This window comes from Anarhichas minor, unplaced genomic scaffold, assembly GCF_050575085.1.
Source record: "Anarhichas minor isolate MPS153535 unplaced genomic scaffold, ASM5057508v1 ptg000018l, whole genome shotgun sequence".
Taxonomy (NCBI): Eukaryota; Metazoa; Chordata; class Actinopteri; order Perciformes; family Anarhichadidae; genus Anarhichas; species Anarhichas minor.
The window spans coordinates 3,806,652-3,827,343 of NW_027466464.1; the positions used below are offsets into that span (position 1 = coordinate 3,806,652).

General features: G+C 43.0%; 2 protein-coding genes across 3 annotated transcripts; one reads left to right on the forward strand and one right to left on the reverse strand.

Annotated features, from left to right (window-relative positions):
* Positions 1-319: 319 nt before the first annotated feature.
* On the forward strand, positions 320-16,358 carry LOC142952509 (ubiquitin-protein ligase E3A-like). 2 transcript variants are annotated; one of them, XR_012954667.1, is made up of 12 exons: positions 320-607; positions 1,202-1,246; positions 2,052-2,356; positions 2,462-3,714; positions 3,820-3,964; positions 4,934-5,139; positions 5,269-5,433; positions 6,227-6,382; positions 6,471-6,544; positions 6,711-6,854; positions 8,288-8,483; positions 15,419-16,358. XR_012954667.1 is itself a non-coding variant. In XM_076094267.1 (11 exons), exons 1-11 carry the CDS (start codon positions 531-533, stop codon positions 8,406-8,408), a joined length of 2,691 nt encoding a protein of 896 aa, XP_075950382.1. In that variant the 5' UTR covers positions 320-530; the 3' UTR covers positions 8,409-11,483. The 2 variants fall into 2 exon arrangements, 1 of the variants encoding a protein (XP_075950382.1); XM_076094267.1 differs by lacking the exon at positions 15,419-16,358 and having other exon boundaries at positions 8,288-11,483.
* LOC142953032 (cyclic nucleotide-gated channel alpha-3-like) lies at positions 12,970-17,489 on the reverse strand. Its single transcript, XM_076095099.1, has 6 exons — positions 17,401-17,489; positions 16,353-16,406; positions 15,367-15,444; positions 14,613-14,714; positions 14,424-14,530; positions 12,970-14,327 (listed from the first exon to the last, which is right to left on the reverse strand). Exons 1-6 carry the CDS (start codon positions 17,487-17,489, stop codon positions 12,970-12,972), a joined length of 1,788 nt encoding a protein of 595 aa, XP_075951214.1.
* Positions 17,490-20,692: the final 3,203 nt, after the last annotated feature.

Genomic DNA, 20,692 nt, shown 5'->3' on the forward strand with positions numbered 1-20,692 from the left:
TATCCAATAGGGACAGACATGTCTCAGTTCGTTTTTACAGGTTATTCCAGATAGACGGCTTTCTTGGACAGTTCATATTTAAAAAGATCACAAGAAAATGTGGAAAATGCAGTTCATTGTATTGTTGAATCATTGCATTAAAACTATTTTCGTTACAGTTATAATATGATATAATAAATCACAGTAGAATGTACATATTCTGTGTAAATAAATAGTGCTCCATAGCCACGGAAGAAGGGTGGACTGAGCAGTCGGTCCAGTTCCTCGGAGCATGTGATCCATTCCAGCACGTCTGCTACTTGAGTTAGAACGCAGTGCATTGTGGGACGTAGGTTGACGGTGAAGTCAAGATGGCTGTGAATCTCAGGCAGAGCGAAGAGCCTGCTGTAGGAAGGCCGTGAAGGAAATTTTTAATAAAAGATCCTTCGTCGCTGCAGGTTTAGACTTTTAAAGTTGTAATCAATCTGTGGAAGACTTGATACAATCACAGAGAGCAACAGGATAACAAACAACAGAGGATAAAGTCTCGTATGAATTCCGACGAGAAGGAGGACTGTGAGTGTGCGCCACCGCAGGCCGAGACCAGCCCTGCAGGAGGACCATATAGGTGGGGACGCCGACAGGAAAGAGTCGGGGCTGCCGGAGATGCTAGGAGAATCACTGATACCGATAGCTAGCTAGATGTTGCTGCCAGCTCTGTGGATGCTATTGCCCTGTTGTTGTTTTATCAGCATAGTGAGGCACAGTTCGTAGCAAGCATTGGTTTATTAAAGAGTGAAAACTGTTTTTACGTTAGAAGCGTCAGCTCTGCATGAATAATATTTAAAATAAGGCCAGCGTGCTAGCTAGTTTTTGCTACATTAGCTTGCTAAATCAGCGTCAGGATCTTCAGGTCCCTGTCTTTTCTCCTAACTAACTCACTTCACTGTTGTCGAATGTAAGATTTTCTTAAATGAAAGCAGTAACCGCGTACGTGTATTAACTATGGCTACACATTTAGCAGAATAATCATTCTAAGGCTAACGCACCGACTCAAATGTGGCTTTTTAGCGTAGCGTGTCATTTTCTCATCGTTCCCGAGGCACAAGCAATATGTAAATGAAAACAAGTTGTAATATTAACTAGCAACAGTGTCTGTTGTAATGCAGCACAGCGTGTCCTCTGCTGTATTTCTGATCGTTACTGTCTGTTGTTCAACTAGAGACTACGAGGAGCCTGAAATAGAAAACCCAGAAGCAAGCCGAATGTAAGTCACACTCCTATTATATCCTTGTGTGTGTGTGAGAGAGAGCATGTGTTTAACACTCACACCACTATTGTTTTGCTCTCTTTTTCTTCTAAGCTCCGTTGACTTATTATCATATTATATGTACATGGTGAACCATAGTGATATACACTTTGAAACAAGGAAAGAGACACTAGCATGGTCAAATCCAAGAGGTCTTTGCTAATATGTTGATCCTGGTGCAGAGCTCAGCACTAAGTAGCACTTGTATGATGACACAGATCATTTGAGTTAATGTAGGAGCAAAACAAATGGTCTTCATCAGCAATGAAGATCACTGATAGATATGGTTGAGAGCGCTGTACAATGCTAGACCTAGGTTAAGAATGAACAATGATGCTCAATCTTAAGAGACATTTATCCAAAATGTTTAGTTAATACATACTTTATACAGCTGTATGCTGCATTCATCTCATATGGTAGTTTCTGTAATTACCAGTTTCTTACTTGTAAATAATGTTTGTCGCCAACGTCGAAAACCTCTCCTTTATTTCCAACTTAATGTTTAATAACAGAAATTCCATAATTGGAAAAAATTGAAACTCATGAAGGGGTGATATATTTGTCAATGCACTGTATTTTTAGAACACAACCAAACATGCAGTCATGAAACTGTCTTGAGTAGTGAAATGAAAACTGAAGAATGATTGTTAGGCTGTAAACATGGTAATCAATCCCATATTGTACTAAGCGCTGTTAATGATGAAAGAAGTGGATTGATTCACGCAGTACTTCTAAATGTGTTGTGCCTTACCCCTGAACGCAGGAAGCGAGCAGCTGCTAAACATCTAATAGAGCGCTACTACCACCAGTTAACAGAGGGCTGTGGGAATGAGTCCTGCTCCAACTCATGGTGTGCCTCATCAGCCGGCTTCACCCGCATGGATAACAACGCAGCGGCCGTCAAATCCCTGGAGCTCTACAAGGTCAACGCAAAGCTATGTGACCCCCACCCCTCAAAGAAAGTCACTGCCTCGGCCTACCTGGAGAGCAGCGCTCACAGCAACTCCGCCTGCAGTAACCGGAAGTTGACCCATAAAGATGTCCACTCTGTACGGGACAATTTCAAAGGTAAGTAGATGCCACACTCTCAGGATTCACACACAGAGTTTAATCTGAAAGTTGAATCGGTTTTGTTTTTATTTCTAACCACGAAATGTTTGACTCTGTATATAGATGTAAATTACCTGACGGAGGAGAAAGTGTATGAGATCTTGGACATCTGTGGAGAGAAGGAAGATTACTCCCCTCTGATCAGGGTGATAGGTCGGGTGTTCTCCAGTGCTGAAGGCCTGGTGCAGAGCTTCAGGAGGTCCAAACCTCACACTAAAGAGGAACTCAAGTCCCTCCAAGGTAAGGACGAGGACAAGGACGAGGATGAGAAGGAGGCCGCTGCCTGTTCTGCTACAGCTATGGAGGAGGACTCCCCCGCCTCCTCTTCGTCATCAAGGCTCGGAGAGGGCTCCTCGGGGGAAAATGATGTCCAAAAGCTGGGCCCTGATGAGGTTTCGGTGGACATCGAAGCTGTGCGGCGGGTCTTTGAGCGCCTGCTGTCCAATGAGAAGATAGAAGCTGCCTTCCTGAATGCACTGGTCTATCTCTCACCAAACGTAGAGTGCGATCTGACATACCACAATGTGTATTCACGAGACCCAAACTACCTGAACCTGTTTGTTATAGTGATGGAAAACAGCAACCTCCACAGCCCAGAGTACCTGGAGATCGCCCTCCCCCAGTTTTGCAAGGCCATGAGCAAACTCCCTCTGGCAGCTCTGGCCAAACTGGCACGCCTGTGGTCGCACTACAGCGCAGAGCAGATTCGGCGCATGGTGGAGACCTTCCAGCAGCTCATTACCTACAAGGTGATCAGTAACGAGTTCAACAGCCGCAACCTGGTCAACGATGATGACGCAGTGGTGGCAGCCACCAGGTGCTTGAAGATCGTCTACTATGCAAACGTGCTGGGCGGCGACCTCGACATGGAGCACAACGAGGATGAGGACGAGGAGCCCATCCCAGAGTCCAGTGAGCTCACGCTGCAGGAGCTGCTGGGGGAGGAACGGCGAAACAAGAAGGGCCCTCGGGTGGACCCGCTGGAGACGGAGTTGGGGATCCGCACCAACGACTGCCGACGTCCGCTCATTGCCTTTGAGGAGTTTGTCAATGAACCTTTAAACGAGGTGCTGGAGATGGACAAGGACTACACTTTCTTTAAGGTTGAAACTGAAAACAAGTTCTCCTTTATGACCTGCCCCTTCATCCTGAACGCTGTCACCAAGAACCTGGGTCTGTACTATGACAACCGCATCCGCATGTACAGCGAGCGGCGTATTACTGTGCTCTACAGTCTGGTGCAGGGTCAGCAGCTCAACCCCTACCTGAGGCTCAAAGTGCGGAGAGACCACATTATTGATGACGCCCTGGTCAGGGTACGTGTGTGCCAGTTCTCTGCATCTTAATTATTTGAAACATTCTTGTTATTTTGATACATTTAGTGCACATTGCACTGACATGTTTCTCTTGTGTGTCTTTAGCTGGAAATGATAGCAATGGAGAATCCTGCAGACTTAAAAAAGCAGCTGTATGTGGAGTTTGAAGGAGAGCAAGGCGTTGATGAAGGAGGTGTTTCCAAAGAATTCTTCCAGCTGGTGGTGGAGGAGATCTTCAACCCAGATATTGGTGAGAAAACACAACTAGCAATTATGTTGCAAAGCTGTAAGTAGGACACCAGGGGCGGGTAGTAATGCATCTGATTTTTAGGAACGTTGACTGTCCTTTTTAAAGATTTCCTTTTGCTCATATTTTTGTGGGCCAGTAATCTACTTTTATCTTTGCTACATTTTCCATTTCAACTTTTGTTACAACTAGTCAGGAGCAAGGAGAAGCTCTATGAACACACAGACATTACTCCTCTAGATCTTTACAGAGGTGATTGCTGTTTGCTGCTGAATGAATTTACTTCATTCCTAAATGCAGCTCCTTTAAGGATTGAATGTTCTACTAATCAAGGGATGTCACGTGCATTTTGGTGCACGTGACACTTCACTCCACCTGTTACTCCTTTTTTTCAAACTCAAGTTAAAGTGAGTAAAGTCTAGTTTAAAAAGATGTGATTGAGGAGCAGTGATGTAAAATATAACTAATTCCTAAAAATAACTTACCAAAGGCCCTAAAGCACATAAACAATGTGCAACTTCACTGTATGCTACTTATTGTGTACGTCTTTAGAAAACACTGTAGTACATTTACCTGACAGATAAATGTTACTGGTTACATTTCACAAAATATGAGAAATGAAATATGAAGCATTATTAATCTGCAGCTTCACATCAGAACCTTGAACAGACGTTGAGTTACTTTACGTCCATTGTTCTCATAAGGCCTCTCTTTCTCTCTTGAGGTAGATATTTGACTGCAGTACAGAAAAACACATCCAAGTCACAGCTGACCACCGGACCTACTAATGAAATAAGTGTGACCGGAGAAATAAAGAAATCAAAATGTACCAGTGGTTACAACCTAATGCGATGTAGATCGTCCCTCGTGATTGGCTGCTGACCGCACTGTCAGACAAAGTGTTGATCGCAGCAGAGGAAGTGATCATTGAAAGCATCAAGCCTGTTTTCATGTCCTCTTTTCCTCCTGCAGGCATGTTCACATACGACGAGCGCACCAAACTGTTTTGGTTCAACCCTTCATCATTGGAAAACGAAGGCCAGTACACTCTGATCGGCATCGTCCTGGGTCTGGCCATCTATAACAACTGTATTCTGGATGTCCACTTCCCCATGGTGGTCTACAGGAAGCTGATGGGCAAGAAAGGAACTTTCAGGGACTTAGCTGATGCCAACCCGGTAGGACCCCCCCCCCCCCCCCCCCCCCCCCATCAAATGTGCTCATTGTTCTCAGTTAGCTTCGGAACTAATCCACAGATTTTCACTTGATGAGTAAAACTAAGTGTGATATGTGTCTGTGTTGTAAAGGTTCTCTACCAGAGTCTGAAGGAGCTGCTGGAGTATGAAGGCAGCGTGGAGGAGGACATGATGATCACGTTCCAGATTTCACAGACGGACCTGTTTGGGAACCCACTCATGTATGATTTAAGGGAAAATGGGGACAAGATTCCAGTCACAAATGAAAACAGAAAGGTGAGCCAGACACAAATTATGAAGCGTTTTCTCGAGGGCTTACCCTAAGACGAGAGTTCATAGGATTCAAAGGTCGTATTTTGCCATGGCATCAGCAAGACTAATTATATATTCTTTATTATTGTTTTGTCAATAGTAAAAAAAAAAGACCATCAGAATTTCAAACAGGCCAAAGGTAACTTTGGTGTATTTGTCCATTTGGCTCGGTTTCATTAGACCACTTGAGAAGGTCAACAAGACACTCCTGTGAGTGATCTATGTTGGTAACACATCGGGGGGCAGCATGTAAGTGAGTGTTTCCTCTGATCCTTCAGGTTTCGTTCTAACTTGTGTAGAAACTAAACGGACTCACTGAGGTGAGGTTTGTAAAAGGATCAGTGGAGTAGTCGCATTACGAAGCGTAGAGAGCCAGAGGAACTGCTTCATGCTTCATGCACACACTCCTGTCAAAGCGTATGAAAGAGCACTGCTATGGCCAGAGGAGGGACAGCTGTGTTTGGCTCAGGTTCTGTAGAACAACAGGTTCTGTAAGCAATGACGCATTAAAGGTGCATTGTAGGAGAACTATAGTGGCAGATATTTCTTTCTAGAGCAGTGTTTGGTTTGTCCTTTCTGTGGAGCTTTTAAGGGCTCATTTTACTATAACCAAAACATCAATTCTTAGTTTCTGGTGATTATACAGTAAAGAAAACATACTTATTAATATTATATTCCATCTGTGGCAAATCTATCTTCAAGGCTAGATAGCTCTTAGCTAAGTGGGAAAAGATAACTGTGATGTGTGTGTGTGCAGGAGTTCGTGGCTCAGTATGCGGAGTACATGCTGAACAAAAGTGTGGAGAAGCAGTTCAAAGCCTTCAGGAGAGGCTTCCACATGGTCACCAACGAGTCTCCGCTCAAGTACCTGTTCAGACCAGAGGAAATCGAGCTGCTGATATGTGGAAGCAGGGTGAGATTTGTAACCACACATTTGAATATGTTCCTCAGTCGTGACTTTGAGCTTACATCCTTTATTTTGTCCATGTCACGTGCTGCAGAACCTGGACTTTCTAGCACTTGAAGAGACGACAGAATACGATGGAGGTTACAACAGAGATTCTCGAATCATCAAGTAAGAGATGTTTGTGTTCGGTGGTTCAGGATGTGCTCACAAGCTATCATTACGGTTTGAGTATATACCCTACTGACCTGGGAACAGGTGGTCAGGATCACGGTGTAAGTTATGACATCCTGTTGACATGTTAACACTGCACTCTCTCTGTCTGTTTGCATCGCAGGGAGTTCTGGGAGACGTTGCACTTGTTTGGGGAGGACCAGAAGCGCCTCTTCCTGCAGTTCACCACCGGCACCGACAGAGCACCTGTGGGGGGGCTGGGCAAGCTGAAGATGATCATCGCCAAGAACGGCCCCGACACTGACAGGTGGGCCCCCCCGATCCATTATGCTGCTGCCCGGCTTTTCTTGTACTGTCCTCATGTCATGTTAATGCACAGTGGGAGGAAAGAGCTCCCTTATGTTAAGGGAGACCTCGTGTCTCCGACTCACTTCAGGCCACTTAGTGAGTCTGACTGTGAGCGGTGGCACGCAGACAGAGTTTATCTACAGCAGAGAATTAGCTGTAGCCAACGTCCGTACAGAAGCTAATCAAACCAATCACAACCTTTTACCAGTAGAGCTGGATCACCTGTTTGATTCATTGTTAGACCACGGACAAAAATATGAATGTTTTCTTTATTTGGTCTTTCTCAGTGAAACATTCAGTTGAACAATAGAAAGAAGAATCTTAACATTTAATAATAATTAAAGCTGCAAGCAGCATTGATTGGGCCCTCACATATCCACGCACGTCGAGGGTACTGGCAGGACTCTGGTGGATACGGCCATGCATTTCTGTGACCATCATACACTGCATGCACAAGTTAAACGGTATTCCTGTGTCGACCAATGGCATAGCCAGGCCATTTTGCCAGGTCTTAAGCCTTGAATGTTTTGAGTGTACCTCCGAAAACAATCATAACTGTGAGCCTGTAGAAATCGACAAAAAATGTGTGAATGTGTGTGAACTCGCTTCAGTGTTAGTAACATAACAGACTGTCAAAGTAAATGCAGGTCTCCAAACCGACTGTTTGTGCAGGTAGGTAAATTTCACACAGCTAGGTGAAACCCAATGTTGGGGCTGCTATTGAGCCAATTTTTTATACCGCAGCTGGACACTCCAATCAGACTGCAGTTTTCGCCACGACTGCCTTGCGTGCCAAATTTCAAAATCTTACCAGTATCCCAAGCACCTCCTTTTTGCGACGAAACGCGTACGATAATAATAATAAACATTAGAAGAACAATAGGTCCTCCGCTCCGACTACGTCGGTGCTCGGGCCCTAATTAATATGGTACGAATGCCTCTTTATGACCTACGTAAGTGAACCAGAGCGTCGGAGAGAAGATTCTTTATTTCTATACAGTTCTGATTCTGGTGAAATCAGATGAAGTCATGCAGGTTCACCAGAAACTCCTTAAGCTCAGACTCCAGTAGAGACCGGTCCACCGTGGACAGACCCAGATCCTCCAGCAGAGACCGGTCCACCGTGGACAGACCTAGATCCGGCTTCACTACAGCCTTGGACCTGCAGAGGGCGCTCTGGTGGAGGAGGAGAGCTCACACCACATAATGACAAAATTCTACATACACTTGGTCTGTTTCTAGGTGTTTGTGTCATCAGATTGGTGGACTTGTGTGTTCTCTTCTTGGAAACGTTAACACAGACCAAACTGAGAAGTGGGATCAAGTCTTTGTCCATCCATGGTTCTTACAGGCTGTCGGTGTGACCAGCTGTGCTTTGTTTTGTCTCGGCAGGTTACCGACGTCTCACACCTGCTTCAATGTACTGCTGCTGCCTGAATACAACAACAAGGAGAAGCTGAAGGAGAGACTGCTGAAAGCCATCACCTATGCCAAAGGGTTCGGCATGCTCTGAGCCCGGCTCCAAGCGGACTCGTTCTCAGAAAGCCCATCAGACCCTGCCCTTCCTTTATCAGACACAGTCTAAGAGGTGAAAACCAGTATGTTTTGAGGAAAGTCCATAATGAAAGAGGAGAATGGTTCCAATAGAGCTTTCCAGTAGTTCTTGTACTGTGCCTGCATCATCCCACATGAGTCCGTGTAAGCACAGAGACCTCCTGATCAAAGTCCCACCACACATCCACACTATGTGAGTGTGCAGCAGCCTCCCGTCTTTTCTATGTACAGAGAGGATCATTGTCCTCGTTATTTATTTCGAGCTTCAAATGGGTTCTTTTTCATGCCTGCCTGTTGTGATAGCTTCCCTACTTGAGGTTAATATTAAAATATGTAAATTTGGGACAATTCACTAACCAGTCAATACAAACCCGTTTATTGAACAAAAATGTGTTAAAGTAGACGTGAGCTCTTGTTCACAGAGAACATGTAGTTTTAGAGTAGTCTTTACTTTCAGACATTGTATTCCCACTGAAGAAGAGCTCGCTGACCATTCCACTCACAGCCAAGTCCATTTGTCATCAAGTAATTATTGACAAAGTTACTGTGATTTGGTCCAAAATGGCACATTCTGAAATAGCTGTTGTGTTTTTGGGCCTTTTTTCCTTGGGGAGGGGGGGCACCGCAGGTTAGACTAAAATCGTGTCAGAGCTGTGTAAGTGCACTTAGACATTTTCAGAATGTTTGTTTTGTGGCCACAGGCTGCCATCATTGTTTGAAGCATTTTATTTCCATGTCTTCCTGTGTTGACGATTCCAAATAAAATCAGTATTTATACATCAGTGCGGTTGGAACTACGACACCTGTTGGAGGATGTGCACTTGTAGACCAGTCACTGCTGATGCTCTCAGAGACAGGAAGCACTTTGTTGTCTGTCTGGCTTAGTCTCTGTTCAGTTTAACCCCAGTTCATCTGGAGCCCCACATGTAGACTGACAGACGGACTCAGCTCTGGTACCTGGTGGTCTGTGGTCTCTGGCCGTAGTTCCACCGTTCATTTAGGTACAGCATATATGTATTCACAATGCCAGGCCTGATCCCAGAGGGGGCAGGCTAGCACTGTGATGATGAGGATAGAAGTCTGAGCACAATGTGAACAAAGTGATGGTTACGTCAAAGCTGTAACTCTGCTCAGTCCACCTGAAGCTACTGATGTCTGCTTTTAGACCCATAATTCAAAGTAATATCAGTGTAGATCTGCTCTGACCTCTCACTGATGTGTTTGTATGATGGACAGGAAAACAGTAACTTATCCACCATTAAGTCAGAGGATGAATTTAAATGTGGTCTCAAAGACCGGTGACCTACCTCTTTTGAACAAACACAAAGCTGTCACCCTGGATCTGTTAGTTCAACACATGAATTTAGGCTAACTGTGTCTGCTCTAAGCTAGGCTCAGCGTGTCCTGCAGCTACGTACAGATACCACTGACGGTGATGGTCTGCTCTGGCTCTGGACGCATCACTGGGATCACATTTCTATTTGGATCTGTCACAGTCGATGAAAATGAAAACAGGTGTAACCACTGTCTCTGGAACAGTCCTAAATACTTTAAGAGCACTATTGAACAATCATTTTAACCACTTATTTGAAAGTAGGTCACTGTGTATATTAGCTCTATTCTACATGATACACACACATTACAGACCATGTGCCGTGTGTCTTTTTTATTATTATTGGGATTCTCTCTACCGTTGGGTCTATCCAGCACAATATGAAGATCAAGTTTAGTCTTTTCAAGTCGAGCTTTACTTAAACTTCTCTACCAGACAGGCATGTTCATTGTGATAGATTACAATGCTTATAGATTTTTACCTTGAGCAGTGTAAGAAATCCAAAACCATAGCATACATGAGATCATGTTCAGTAATGTAAGACACACACACACTTTCCTTTCACATTGACCTTTTGTTTAACTTTCAAATAAGTGGTTGAGATCATTGTGGTGAACTTAATAAAGGTGTTTGTTAACCCTGAACTGTTGAGCTGTCTGAACAGTTTCCCCTCTTCTTTAGATTTGTTATTAAATGGTGAAGCATTTATGACCAGCTTTTCAGAGTCCTGGTCCTAATCGGTACATGGAGCTGGCTCATGTGTCGTTACTACATGTGGACCTTCAGTCCCGGGGTACCTAGTGGTCCAACATGGGGGCAGATGGTGACCCCTGTCTCAGAATGTCAATGTCTTCTTCCTGCTGTCTTGTGTTTATGTCGAGGACCACCAAGAGACTGAATGAACACTAGAAACAGACATCAACTGTCTGTGACCACCAGACCCAAACCACCCTCAGCATCCACTTGGAAGAGGTCATGGAGCAGGAGTCAGTGGACAGCTGAGGAAAGACAGACAGAGGTCACCATCTCTCCTGTTACCATGAGCCCATCATGTCATTACTCCTGAGCCAGCTTCATGGTAGCTAAGCAGCTTTTTGTCCACAGCTGTTATTTAAGAAACAAACAAATATTCCAATGTAGTCCGAGCAGATGGGAGTTGTGTTGTCTCTGGTGAATGCGGTTCCTGCTGCCCCAGTGATGCGTCTGCAGGAGGTCTGTCTACACACCACTGAACCACAGTGCTGTACTCACCAACCCTGAGCCATTCTTTCTGTTCTCTTGCTCTTACTTTGTCATCGTCATGGTTTCAGACGGACCTGGGCAACATGACGTTGGAGAACAGTCTTCATTGGAGAGTGATGGAGAGTTACTACAGCATATTGTATGTTTGTAATACTGCAGTATCCTCGACCATGTGGAACTCTGTATCACTTCAAAGGTTCAGGATTACTTTCCTGTTATTGAGCCCAGGTCTGGTTTCAGCTGTTTAACATTAATGTGTAACTGCGTTTTGATGTTGCTCACGTGAACATGTGAAAGGGCTCTAGAGCCAAGTGGAGATGAAAGGTCAAAGGTCAATCTGATCTTGGAAAGGAAGGCGGTTTTCATCAACTGGCATTCTAAAAGATACAAACTGATGAAAGGCTACAAGTATTCCGTGTTGTGAAAACATGCTAAATAAAGATGACAGCTTTTTTCCAACTTGTGTCGCCTTCTAACCTGATTTGAGTCCACAGGTCCTGAATGTCCATGTTCGCTCTTTATTGGTGATCCCAGTCAGTAAACTATTTCTGATAAACACTCAAACACGTACATCAGGAACATGAAACGTATGTCCCACTAAGAAGCTCACCTCTCTTAGACCATTTCACTTGTTAATGGTTTAACAATGCTAAGAGTCTAAAGACATACTGGTCTGTGAGGCTGAACTCTGATGCTAGCAGGAGATTAGCAATGTGCTAATGAGAAGCATGACCATAGTCAGGATTTATCCTCTGAACCACAAGGGTCAGTAGCAATCCGTCTTATATGTGTTGTGAGCTGCTGGAGGCACTAGATGAAGGGCTGGTGTGTCCAGAGTGTTCTTGAGTGAGATTCTGAACCCCAAGTGTCTCCCCGGTGGCTTTACAGCAGCCACAGCTCCTGATGCTGAGGATGGGTTGACTGCAGAGTGTTGTGATTAATGTTGACGTTAGGTTTTAGGTCAGGGATTACGGAAGTCATTAGGATTCATTTTGTAACGCTGCACTTTTACCTAACAGATTGGCATCCAACACAAAGAAAAGTGTGCCCTTCAAACGAAGGAGAGGTAGTCATTGAAAACACATGGGAAATGATAGAAAAAGTCAAATGATCTGGACAATTTTGTGTCGTCCTCAGAAATTATTTCAACATCCTATTTTCCTTTAGCAGAGAATTCAAGACAGTGAAATCAATCAACTAAATAGTAACTAAGTATATTCTTTCTTACTCTGGAAGCATTGTCTCTTCAACACTGAAAACAGTCTCTTGGAACCCTGGTAGTCCTCACACTGAATTTTGGAAGCTCCTAAAGATGTAATGATGCAACGTTTAGACCAACAGGGTCTGAAGACAAATAGGCAAACTACCCAGCCACACACTATACTATGTGATCAACATTTGACAGATGTTTCCCTGTACTAATAAGCCCATAATGTGTACTTACATTTTACGGTTCTTGAAAAACAGACCCAGGAAACAGTACTTCTGGTGACAGTGTTGCTTTGAAAATCATGCTACAAATATCAGAAAGGAAATTGAAAAAGGATATTCTTTAACCATGCTGGAGAAAATGCATTTTACTGAAGATCTAAGCAAAGTGACAGTAATGTTGCGGATTGCTTTAAATACACATGTAGCATTGATTAATTGCTCACACAAATGCATTGCTAGTGCTGGGCATCGTTCAGTTACTTCATGACATACTTCATGATTCTCTTAAGAGAATCTGACCAAGTATTCTATACCCTATTGTGGTACCAGACAGTTTTTGGATATTCAGTAGGAACAGAATTCTGTTGGTACTTCTAAAGTATTGAGTTACCAGCCATCTGAATATCTGTGTAAATGAGAAAGGTCAACTTTCTATTTGCTCATATACTGTATAGAAGCCAGCCACTGTCCATTTGGTGTGAACAAAGAGTCCGACAGTAGACCAAGCCAAGTTCTACTCATCGTTTACTCTGAGGGTTTGGACCTGGTTTGACATGTTACTGAGCCGTTGTTTGAGTTTACGCTGAGAAGATTCATACTGGGCTGTCAACTTTCGAAATTTGACCGTCATGACGTCCAAACTGGTTTCGACCCGATTGACTTTATTCTCCAAGTCTTTGGCGTCGATAGCAGCGACCAGCGATTCATCTATGAGATTATCTTTCATCAGGATGGCCTTTCCCTTTTCCTCCAGTATATCCTTAGCATCCGGGTACTCAATGAGAGCCTCCATCAGGTCGTCTTTGGACAAGGCAAACAGATCAGAGTAGCCCACACTTCGGATGTTGGCTGTCCTTCGGTTTCCTGCCTTACTACCCTTGATACCGAGGATGCTGATTTCTCCGAAGTATGCCCCATCACTGAGGACCACAAACTGGGTAACCCCATCATCTGCTACTACAGCCAGCTTTCCTCCTTTGATGATATACATCTCCCTGCCAATGTCCCCCTTCTTACAGATGTAGTCGCCAGGACTGAACACTTGAGGCTGAAGTTTGAGGACCAACTCAACAAGCAAACCTGCTTCACAGTCTTGAAAGATGCGCACTTTTCTTAGTGTTTCCAGATGCACGTTGATGGCTATCTCAGCCTTGAGCTTGTCTGGCAGGTTCTTCAGCACCAGCTTCTCATCACAGGTTTTCTCTTCTGTCCACAGATAGTCAAACCACTTCACCACTCTTACCTCCAGATCTTTTGTGACCTTCCGAAATTCCATGTATTGCTTTATAGAGTCAATCTTAGCCTGGAACTCTACTCGCGCAGCATTCATGTTGGAAATCATGGCGCCAACATTGCCTACAATTGTAGCAAAGATTAGAACCCCAGTGAGGAAGTCAGCTACCACAAAGAAGTATTCAATGTCTCGGACTGGGGGTGGTGTCTCACCAATAGTGGTCAGGGTGAGAGTGGACCAGTAAAAACAGTAGATGTACTGCCTGGCCAGGCGAGCAAACTCTGGATTCTTTCCACTGGGATATACCCAGGTGTCTGAGCCAAAGCCCAGCACCTTGGAGATGGCAAAGTAGAGGCAACCATTCCAGTGGATAATGATGATGATGTAAAGGACAAGATTAGCAATTCGGAAGATGTTGGGGAAATTAGTTCGAGTTTCTGTCCGGTCAAAGAACTCAAAGAGTCGGGCTAACCTAAAGAGACGGTTGAACCTCCACTCTGGGTTGTTGATTCCAATTTTGAGGAATACAATATCTGTGGGAATCAATGATATGATGTCGAATCTGAACTGCCGTGTCTTCATGTACTTTTCTTTCAGGATTTTTTCATCCCTAACAAGAAGACCTTGCTCCAGAAAACCTGTTGACACATTAGAATCAGTAATATTATTAGCATAATCTTATAACCCAAGTTTCCTTTAATGTTCACACATTCAGCAGAGTTCCTGTCACTGACCTGTCCTGGATCTCACAAAGGTGTCAATGCAGTAGAGGGCATCTGAGGTGTAGTCCAAAACCATCATCAGCATTATATTTCCATACTGCAGCTCATTAAAACAAGACCTACAGGGAAGCACAACCATGACAAAGACCTGGGTAACAACAGTCAGTTACAGAAGAAAGACAAAATGGCATGAAGTCAGACCTGGCCACCAGGAAGATCAGGTTGTAGAACACTGGGATGGATATTATGCACAGCCAGTAGTAGTACATATCTGTGGCGGGGTCCATGGTCCACACCTCCTTTCTGAATGAGGAAAGGGATGTTTTAGTGAATACCTCTTGTTTATACTCAGCAAAGAGAGGTACTGACAAAGGTTGTTGGTATCAGTACTGAGGTTCGAGTATTGTATTGGTCAATTTGTCCAGCCCTACTTGTACTGGAAACTATTGTCTACACATAACATGACCAGTTTAGAAAAGGGTTACAATCAACTGTCTTTCCAAAGAGACTTTCACAGATTAGGATCTTTATTTTTACCTTAATCATATTAGGAACGTCGACTTTCAGTATTGTGTATTTAAAGATGTTAGTTCAAGTACACCTGAGAGAATTACTTTTTATCGTTACTCCAGCTAGTGCTATTACTGCCAGTGTTCGCACTGCTTATCATACTAACTTCATGTTTGAAACAGAATTGTTCCTGAAATCATATAACAATATTGTTACAGCTGTTTCTAAAAGTATGACACCTAAACATTACTCATGTCATGTGGACAAACCTTCAAATCATTTTAAATTACAGTAGAGATTTTAAAGTTCCCAAAGATAGCAAATCTGTCAGAATTATGAGCAAATGTGTGTAAAACCACAAACAAGTTGTCTAAAAGTCCTGTTTGATGGAAAGTTGCAGCTGTAACTAGTATGTGTACTAGTGTAACTAGTATGTGGTACTCACGGTTCTTCTTTTTTAACATCTTTTTTGTCGTCTTTCTTGTCGTCCTTTTTAGGTTCCTCTGTCTTGCCATCTTTTTTGCTGTAAATGTCCAGAAACAGAGGCAGGTGACATAAAATATTTGGATCCTACCCATTCAGTAGCATGAGAGAGCCGGGGGGGGGGGCGCTGTGACCCTACTGTCTATTGCAGGTGATGTCACCAGGAGCAGTACCAATAGTCTTAAACTGAGATCAGCTGTGTGATCAGCAGGGGCCTGATGTGTGGGGGATAGGACCGCTTTCTTTTCTGTAGCCAGTGAGGTGTAGGGCTTGTAGTTTAATCAAAGCTTTGGTCAGAACAAAGAAGAGATACGACACGTTACTCTGGACATGTTACGTTTTTCCTCCTGTCATCCCCTTTTGACCTGAACACTAGGAATCAGCAGCAGTTCACTGTGGGACAGACCCTGATGGACTAATGAAGAGCATGTATCCCCAATGAGAGGGACACAGTGAAGTGGACCCTGGTATTGGAACCAGGTGTTTACAGTCCTACTCAGGTCATACCAGAGCAAAGAGTAGTAGAACTGGTTTCTGTCTCCTGTTCCTCTGTGATCACAGGATTCTCCCTCACTGCTCATATGGTTTGGGTTTGACCCTAAAACATGGTTTTGTTCAGACACCTTTATCTGTTCAGGGAGTGAATTTTTTCGGCGTTGTTCAAGTAGTCTGTGAGTAATAGCAGGTCAGTTGATGTGGATATAAAAAGAGATATATAACATAACAGAGTGACAGTGATCAACAATATCTGATCAACCAATGGCTTAACCTTATGTGTCATTGTTGGCCCACTCCTGGAAAGTCAAATTGCAAATGCACACTTTGATGTCACAAGAAAGTCTTATTTCATGCAACTGAATTTGCTGTAATCTCTTTATATAGTGTTTGAATGTACGTAGTGGAGCAGATGGAACACTATCTCTATGTAAATGTAATAAATCATCTTACCCATCATTGTTGTTGCAGTTGTTCATGTTTTCAGCAGCTAGGGCCCACCGACCACTGGAAGACAAACGAAGAATTACATGTATTTGTGACCCAGACGTCCATCAGTCTAACATCATGACGATCATCCACCAACAACATGACACAGCAGTATGTCATAAAATACCACTGTACCACCACACTGCTGCCCGCTGCTCATAAGTTACACCTGGACTAACAAATGAAACATGTTATGAACAATTACATTCACTTATGACGTGGAAGATTATATAAATAAATATATATATAAATATAATCACATGGGCCACAGTAAAAACACTGTAGTGTACAACAACAGGTCACCAGTCTATAGCCGGACCCACAGACAAACCAGACCGACATTGACACGCCCACTTACACACACACACACACACACAATTTACACAGACCCCGCCCCGCTCTCAGTTCTCTCTTCTCATTGGATGCTGGGAATGTCTTCCAGGAGAGACTGATGAGACATGACTCTCATAGAGTCTATCATTTCCCGCTCTCCTGCCCATCGAAGGAGGAGCTTCTCTGGTTTGAAGGCTTTGTTCCTCCTACATGTCCTTACCCTTTGTTCTAGTCAATACAGTTAAAGCTAAAACAATCACCAGTGTACAGTACAGTAGATGTATGGTGGAAAAGCAATACATTATGCAGATGATGGAAATCACTTTAACAGACTGTCCGTCTCAGGGTATTTAATAGAATATATTAATATGCTCTTCCCCTTCATCGACATCGCTTTGGACAGAGGAGTCAATGTTGATCTAGAACAGTTTGTACCCATGTGAAACAATTGAACTTGTGTTTTAAACACAGCCCATGTTCAGCCATTCAATACAATAATGTTGTTATTCAGCTACAGCTAAATCTTTCTGGTGACCACAGAAACAGGCTCGGTGTGAAACCTTGTTATGTTTTCTGTACTGAGTTTTGTGTGTGAGTGACTGAACAATTGAACAAAAAGTCTTGGTCAGATCCTTCAGCAGTGAGCTCCTCCTAGACTGGATGGAGGTGTACAGCTCACCTGCTGCTGGTCCTCACGGTGTCCTCTGTCCGCTGGCTACTGAGGCTGGACTCTGCAGGACCAACACTGGTCCTCCCAAAGTGCATCATGTGGGACAGCCTTGGAAAGAAGACATATAAAGCATAAATAGTCCTCACTTTAGATGAGGTCACATAAAACACTTTACTAACGAGTAGTAACTACCTTAATAAATCATGAATTAATCATGAATTACAGTATTAATATGCGTTTATAAAGCATATATTAACATAGTCCCTAACCATTATATATATTAATGCATGAATAATGTACATCTAAATAAGTTATTAATCATTTACTAACACTTTATAAATGATCTTATTAATCATCTACAACTCCTTAGTAATTGGTTTGTAAAATATATAATACTTCATTTACAAATGGGGAATCCATCATTTATAAAGTATGAAAACACAATAATGAAACACATAATAGACGAGCTTATTAATCAAGAATAAAACATTTACAACTGTTGTTATGAACTGCATACTAATGAATTATTAATGTAGGAACAATGCTTTATAAATGATGAATTAAGTGTTTACTCATACTTAACTAATGCTTCATAGTGTGTAGTTATTATAAAGTGCTACCGCTATTTGTGGTGTGAATGCTTTTTATTTTTGTGTTTTCTTGAGAGTGGCTAAAATGCATATACAGTATATGCATTGTGCTTATATGTGTCATATACTAGATTGTAGGGTACACTTATTGTATTGGGTGTGATGGCTGAATAAAATATTACACTACTAGTGCTGAATATTGCCCATAGAAGCTACTTCTAAAATGTTTGACTTAGTTGATTTAGTCTGTGTTCCTCCCACAGAAAGTATCCAGTTCACTGCATGTCAGATGTGTTCTACCTCCTCATGTGGAAACCTGTGCTCTAGAGACAGAGAGAGGTCGAGAGACGAGTGAGTAAGGAGGCCTCGTCTCTCTGGGCCCCTGAGACGGACCCTGATGAACCTGGATAACAGCTCTCAGTCCAGCTGGGAGGAGGATCCCTTTGGGCTCCATAACAACCGGGGCCAATACAAGTGACTCCAACATGTCTGAATCAGTTGAGACTTCTAATAATCATATTTTACATCATTAAGTGTACTTGGTAAGTAGCTTTAACAACAAGAACTCACTTCAGTTTACAGTGATAATGTGTATTATAAGGCCTTCCGCTCATTATGTCAGTGTTAATATCTTTACATGAGTCATAACTGGGTTTATCCATAGTGTGTATATGACAGGTGATACATAGAGGCTGTTTAGGCTGTGTACGTCCATAGAGAACTGCTGCACTGGTTCCCTGACCCTGACACAGCACTGAACTGGGAGCTAAACTCCAGTGGACTGGACAAACTGGTTTTGATTTTAACTCAGATGTGGATGTACTCATACACTTCGGATGTCTCAATGCTTCAAAGTTGATGTTCTAGTCTTTAGTCTTTGTCTTTAACGAACAGGTCAGGTTCACTTCACATTCGTACCAGTGAAGAGGAAGAGCAGCAGACTGGGACACAGTGGAACAGGTTCTGTTTGGGTTTAGTCCCATTAGCTCAGCATGTTAACTCAAATCCTTCTCTGCCAGATTACATCAGCTAAAATTAGATTTTCAACCCGCTGTGACTCGTTAAACTCAGGACTTCAGAGAAGTTCTCTTTTCTAATCACACTGTAACATTAAAAACAACCACTATCTACTGTGTACACTTGGTTTACCTGAATGTGAGGGATGATGATGATGATGATGAAGAAAAGTCAGGTTGAGCTCTAAATTAATCCCATATTGTTCCTGGTTGGTTCTTCCTTCACATCAACCCGAGACTGAGGCTCAGATACATAAATATGTGTCTTCTAACACAGGTCACAGGAGCACAGCTCCTTCGGTTCATCCACTCTGCACGACCTCAGAGGATGAAGGGAGAGGTGGAGGAGGAGGAGGAGGAGGTGGAGGACGAGGACGAGGACGAGGAGGAGGAGGAAAGAATCATTTTCTCTGGCTTTATGACTTGACAATAGGAAATTGATCTTAGTGATACAGTCTATCAACATCATGACACACAACAAGATATTGTTCCAGAAACTGGATATTAAATAGTCATAAATGTTGCTATATGATTTCTGAGCTTCTTTCAACTTAATGACATTCTAATATGAATTGTATACTGAAGGGATGTTTTCTTTTGACATTGTATACTGGTATCACTGTATGTCCGTATCTTAGATGAAGAATCATCTGATGGGCATGTCTTCTGTTACAAATATCACTGAACAGATAACCGGACTGATAGGAGTGGGAGCCACCTCTTTATTTATATCCCTTCCAGTCTGAGTAAATCCTCTTAGTGTGTGAGGCAGCAGACTCCGGCAGGACCATCTAATCTCAGCCCTGAGCTCAGCCTGTGACAGCTGCTGTGAAAGTGAGAGCAGCAAACACAGAGAGTACATCACAGGTCACTTCTTCTCATTTTCTCTAATGTTGTGTATGTAGAAAGCCCTGGAGTGTGCTTATATCACACTGAACACCTTTAGTAATTGTCTACAAGTGTACATCTGCACTTGTGTTTATGTGTTTTTGTTTGCTTGTTTTTCATCGTGGCTATCTGGCTAATGTAATAATATAATATAATAATCTATCTGGCTCATCGGCGATGCCAAGGTGAAAACGTGGAGCTGCCATCATGTCGCAAGAAAGATTTTTTGTGAGAGGCTGCGGGGCAGATATTAAAGAGTGTCACTTGGATGAAACACAATCAGAAATCAGTGAAATCTATAAAATGGAACTGAAATGTCAATGACACAATCGTCCAGTGACTGCCCTCAGTAACGTATAGTTCACTTAATGGTTGAACTCCAGCAACTAATGAGGAAAAGATGCCATAATGACCCCTGCAGCTACAAAACGGGGTGAAAAGATTCATCCTAACCTGAGGACACCAGAGGAAGAAAAATCAACCACCACAGAGTTAAAGAGATGGAAGAATTTGATTCAACAAACGATTCTACTATCATCCAACAAGATGCAGCAACGTCTCCAGAAAGCTCAACCTCCCTCTGCCCATCAGCCCTCACGTGAAACAATACCATTCCCAGAATATCTTAGACCTAAAGATCCAAATGAAATTGAAATTGAAACGATCAGCGACCTCCTTGTATTTTGCTCTCATATATAATGACAATGTTTTTTTTATGTTGCTATGCACGCTGCTTGGATGGATGGAATAAAATGACAGATCTGTTGGCGGTTTATATTTTGATGTGGTGTCATAACAAAACTGAAT

Coding starts and splice junctions, on each gene's coding strand:
- LOC142952509 (XM_076094267.1), top strand. CDS start 531: ATGAATTCCGACGAGAAGGAGGACTGTGAGTGTGCGCCACCGCAGGCC. Junction 2,357..2,461: donor TGTACGGGACAATTTCAAAG/GTAAGTAGATGC, acceptor CTCTGTATATAG/ATGTAAATTACCTGACGGAG. Junction 6,855..8,287: donor AACGGCCCCGACACTGACAG/GTGGGCCCCCCC, acceptor TTGTCTCGGCAG/GTTACCGACGTCTCACACCT.
- LOC142953032 (XM_076095099.1), bottom strand. CDS start 17,489: ATGATGCACTTTGGGAGGACCAGTGTTGGTCCTGCAGAGTCCAGCCTC. Junction 15,445..16,352: donor AACTGCAACAACAATGATGG/GTAAGATGATTT, acceptor GGACATTTACAG/CAAAAAAGATGGCAAGACAG. Junction 14,328..14,423: donor CTTTGTGAGATCCAGGACAG/GTCAGTGACAGG, acceptor ATGTGTCAACAG/GTTTTCTGGAGCAAGGTCTT.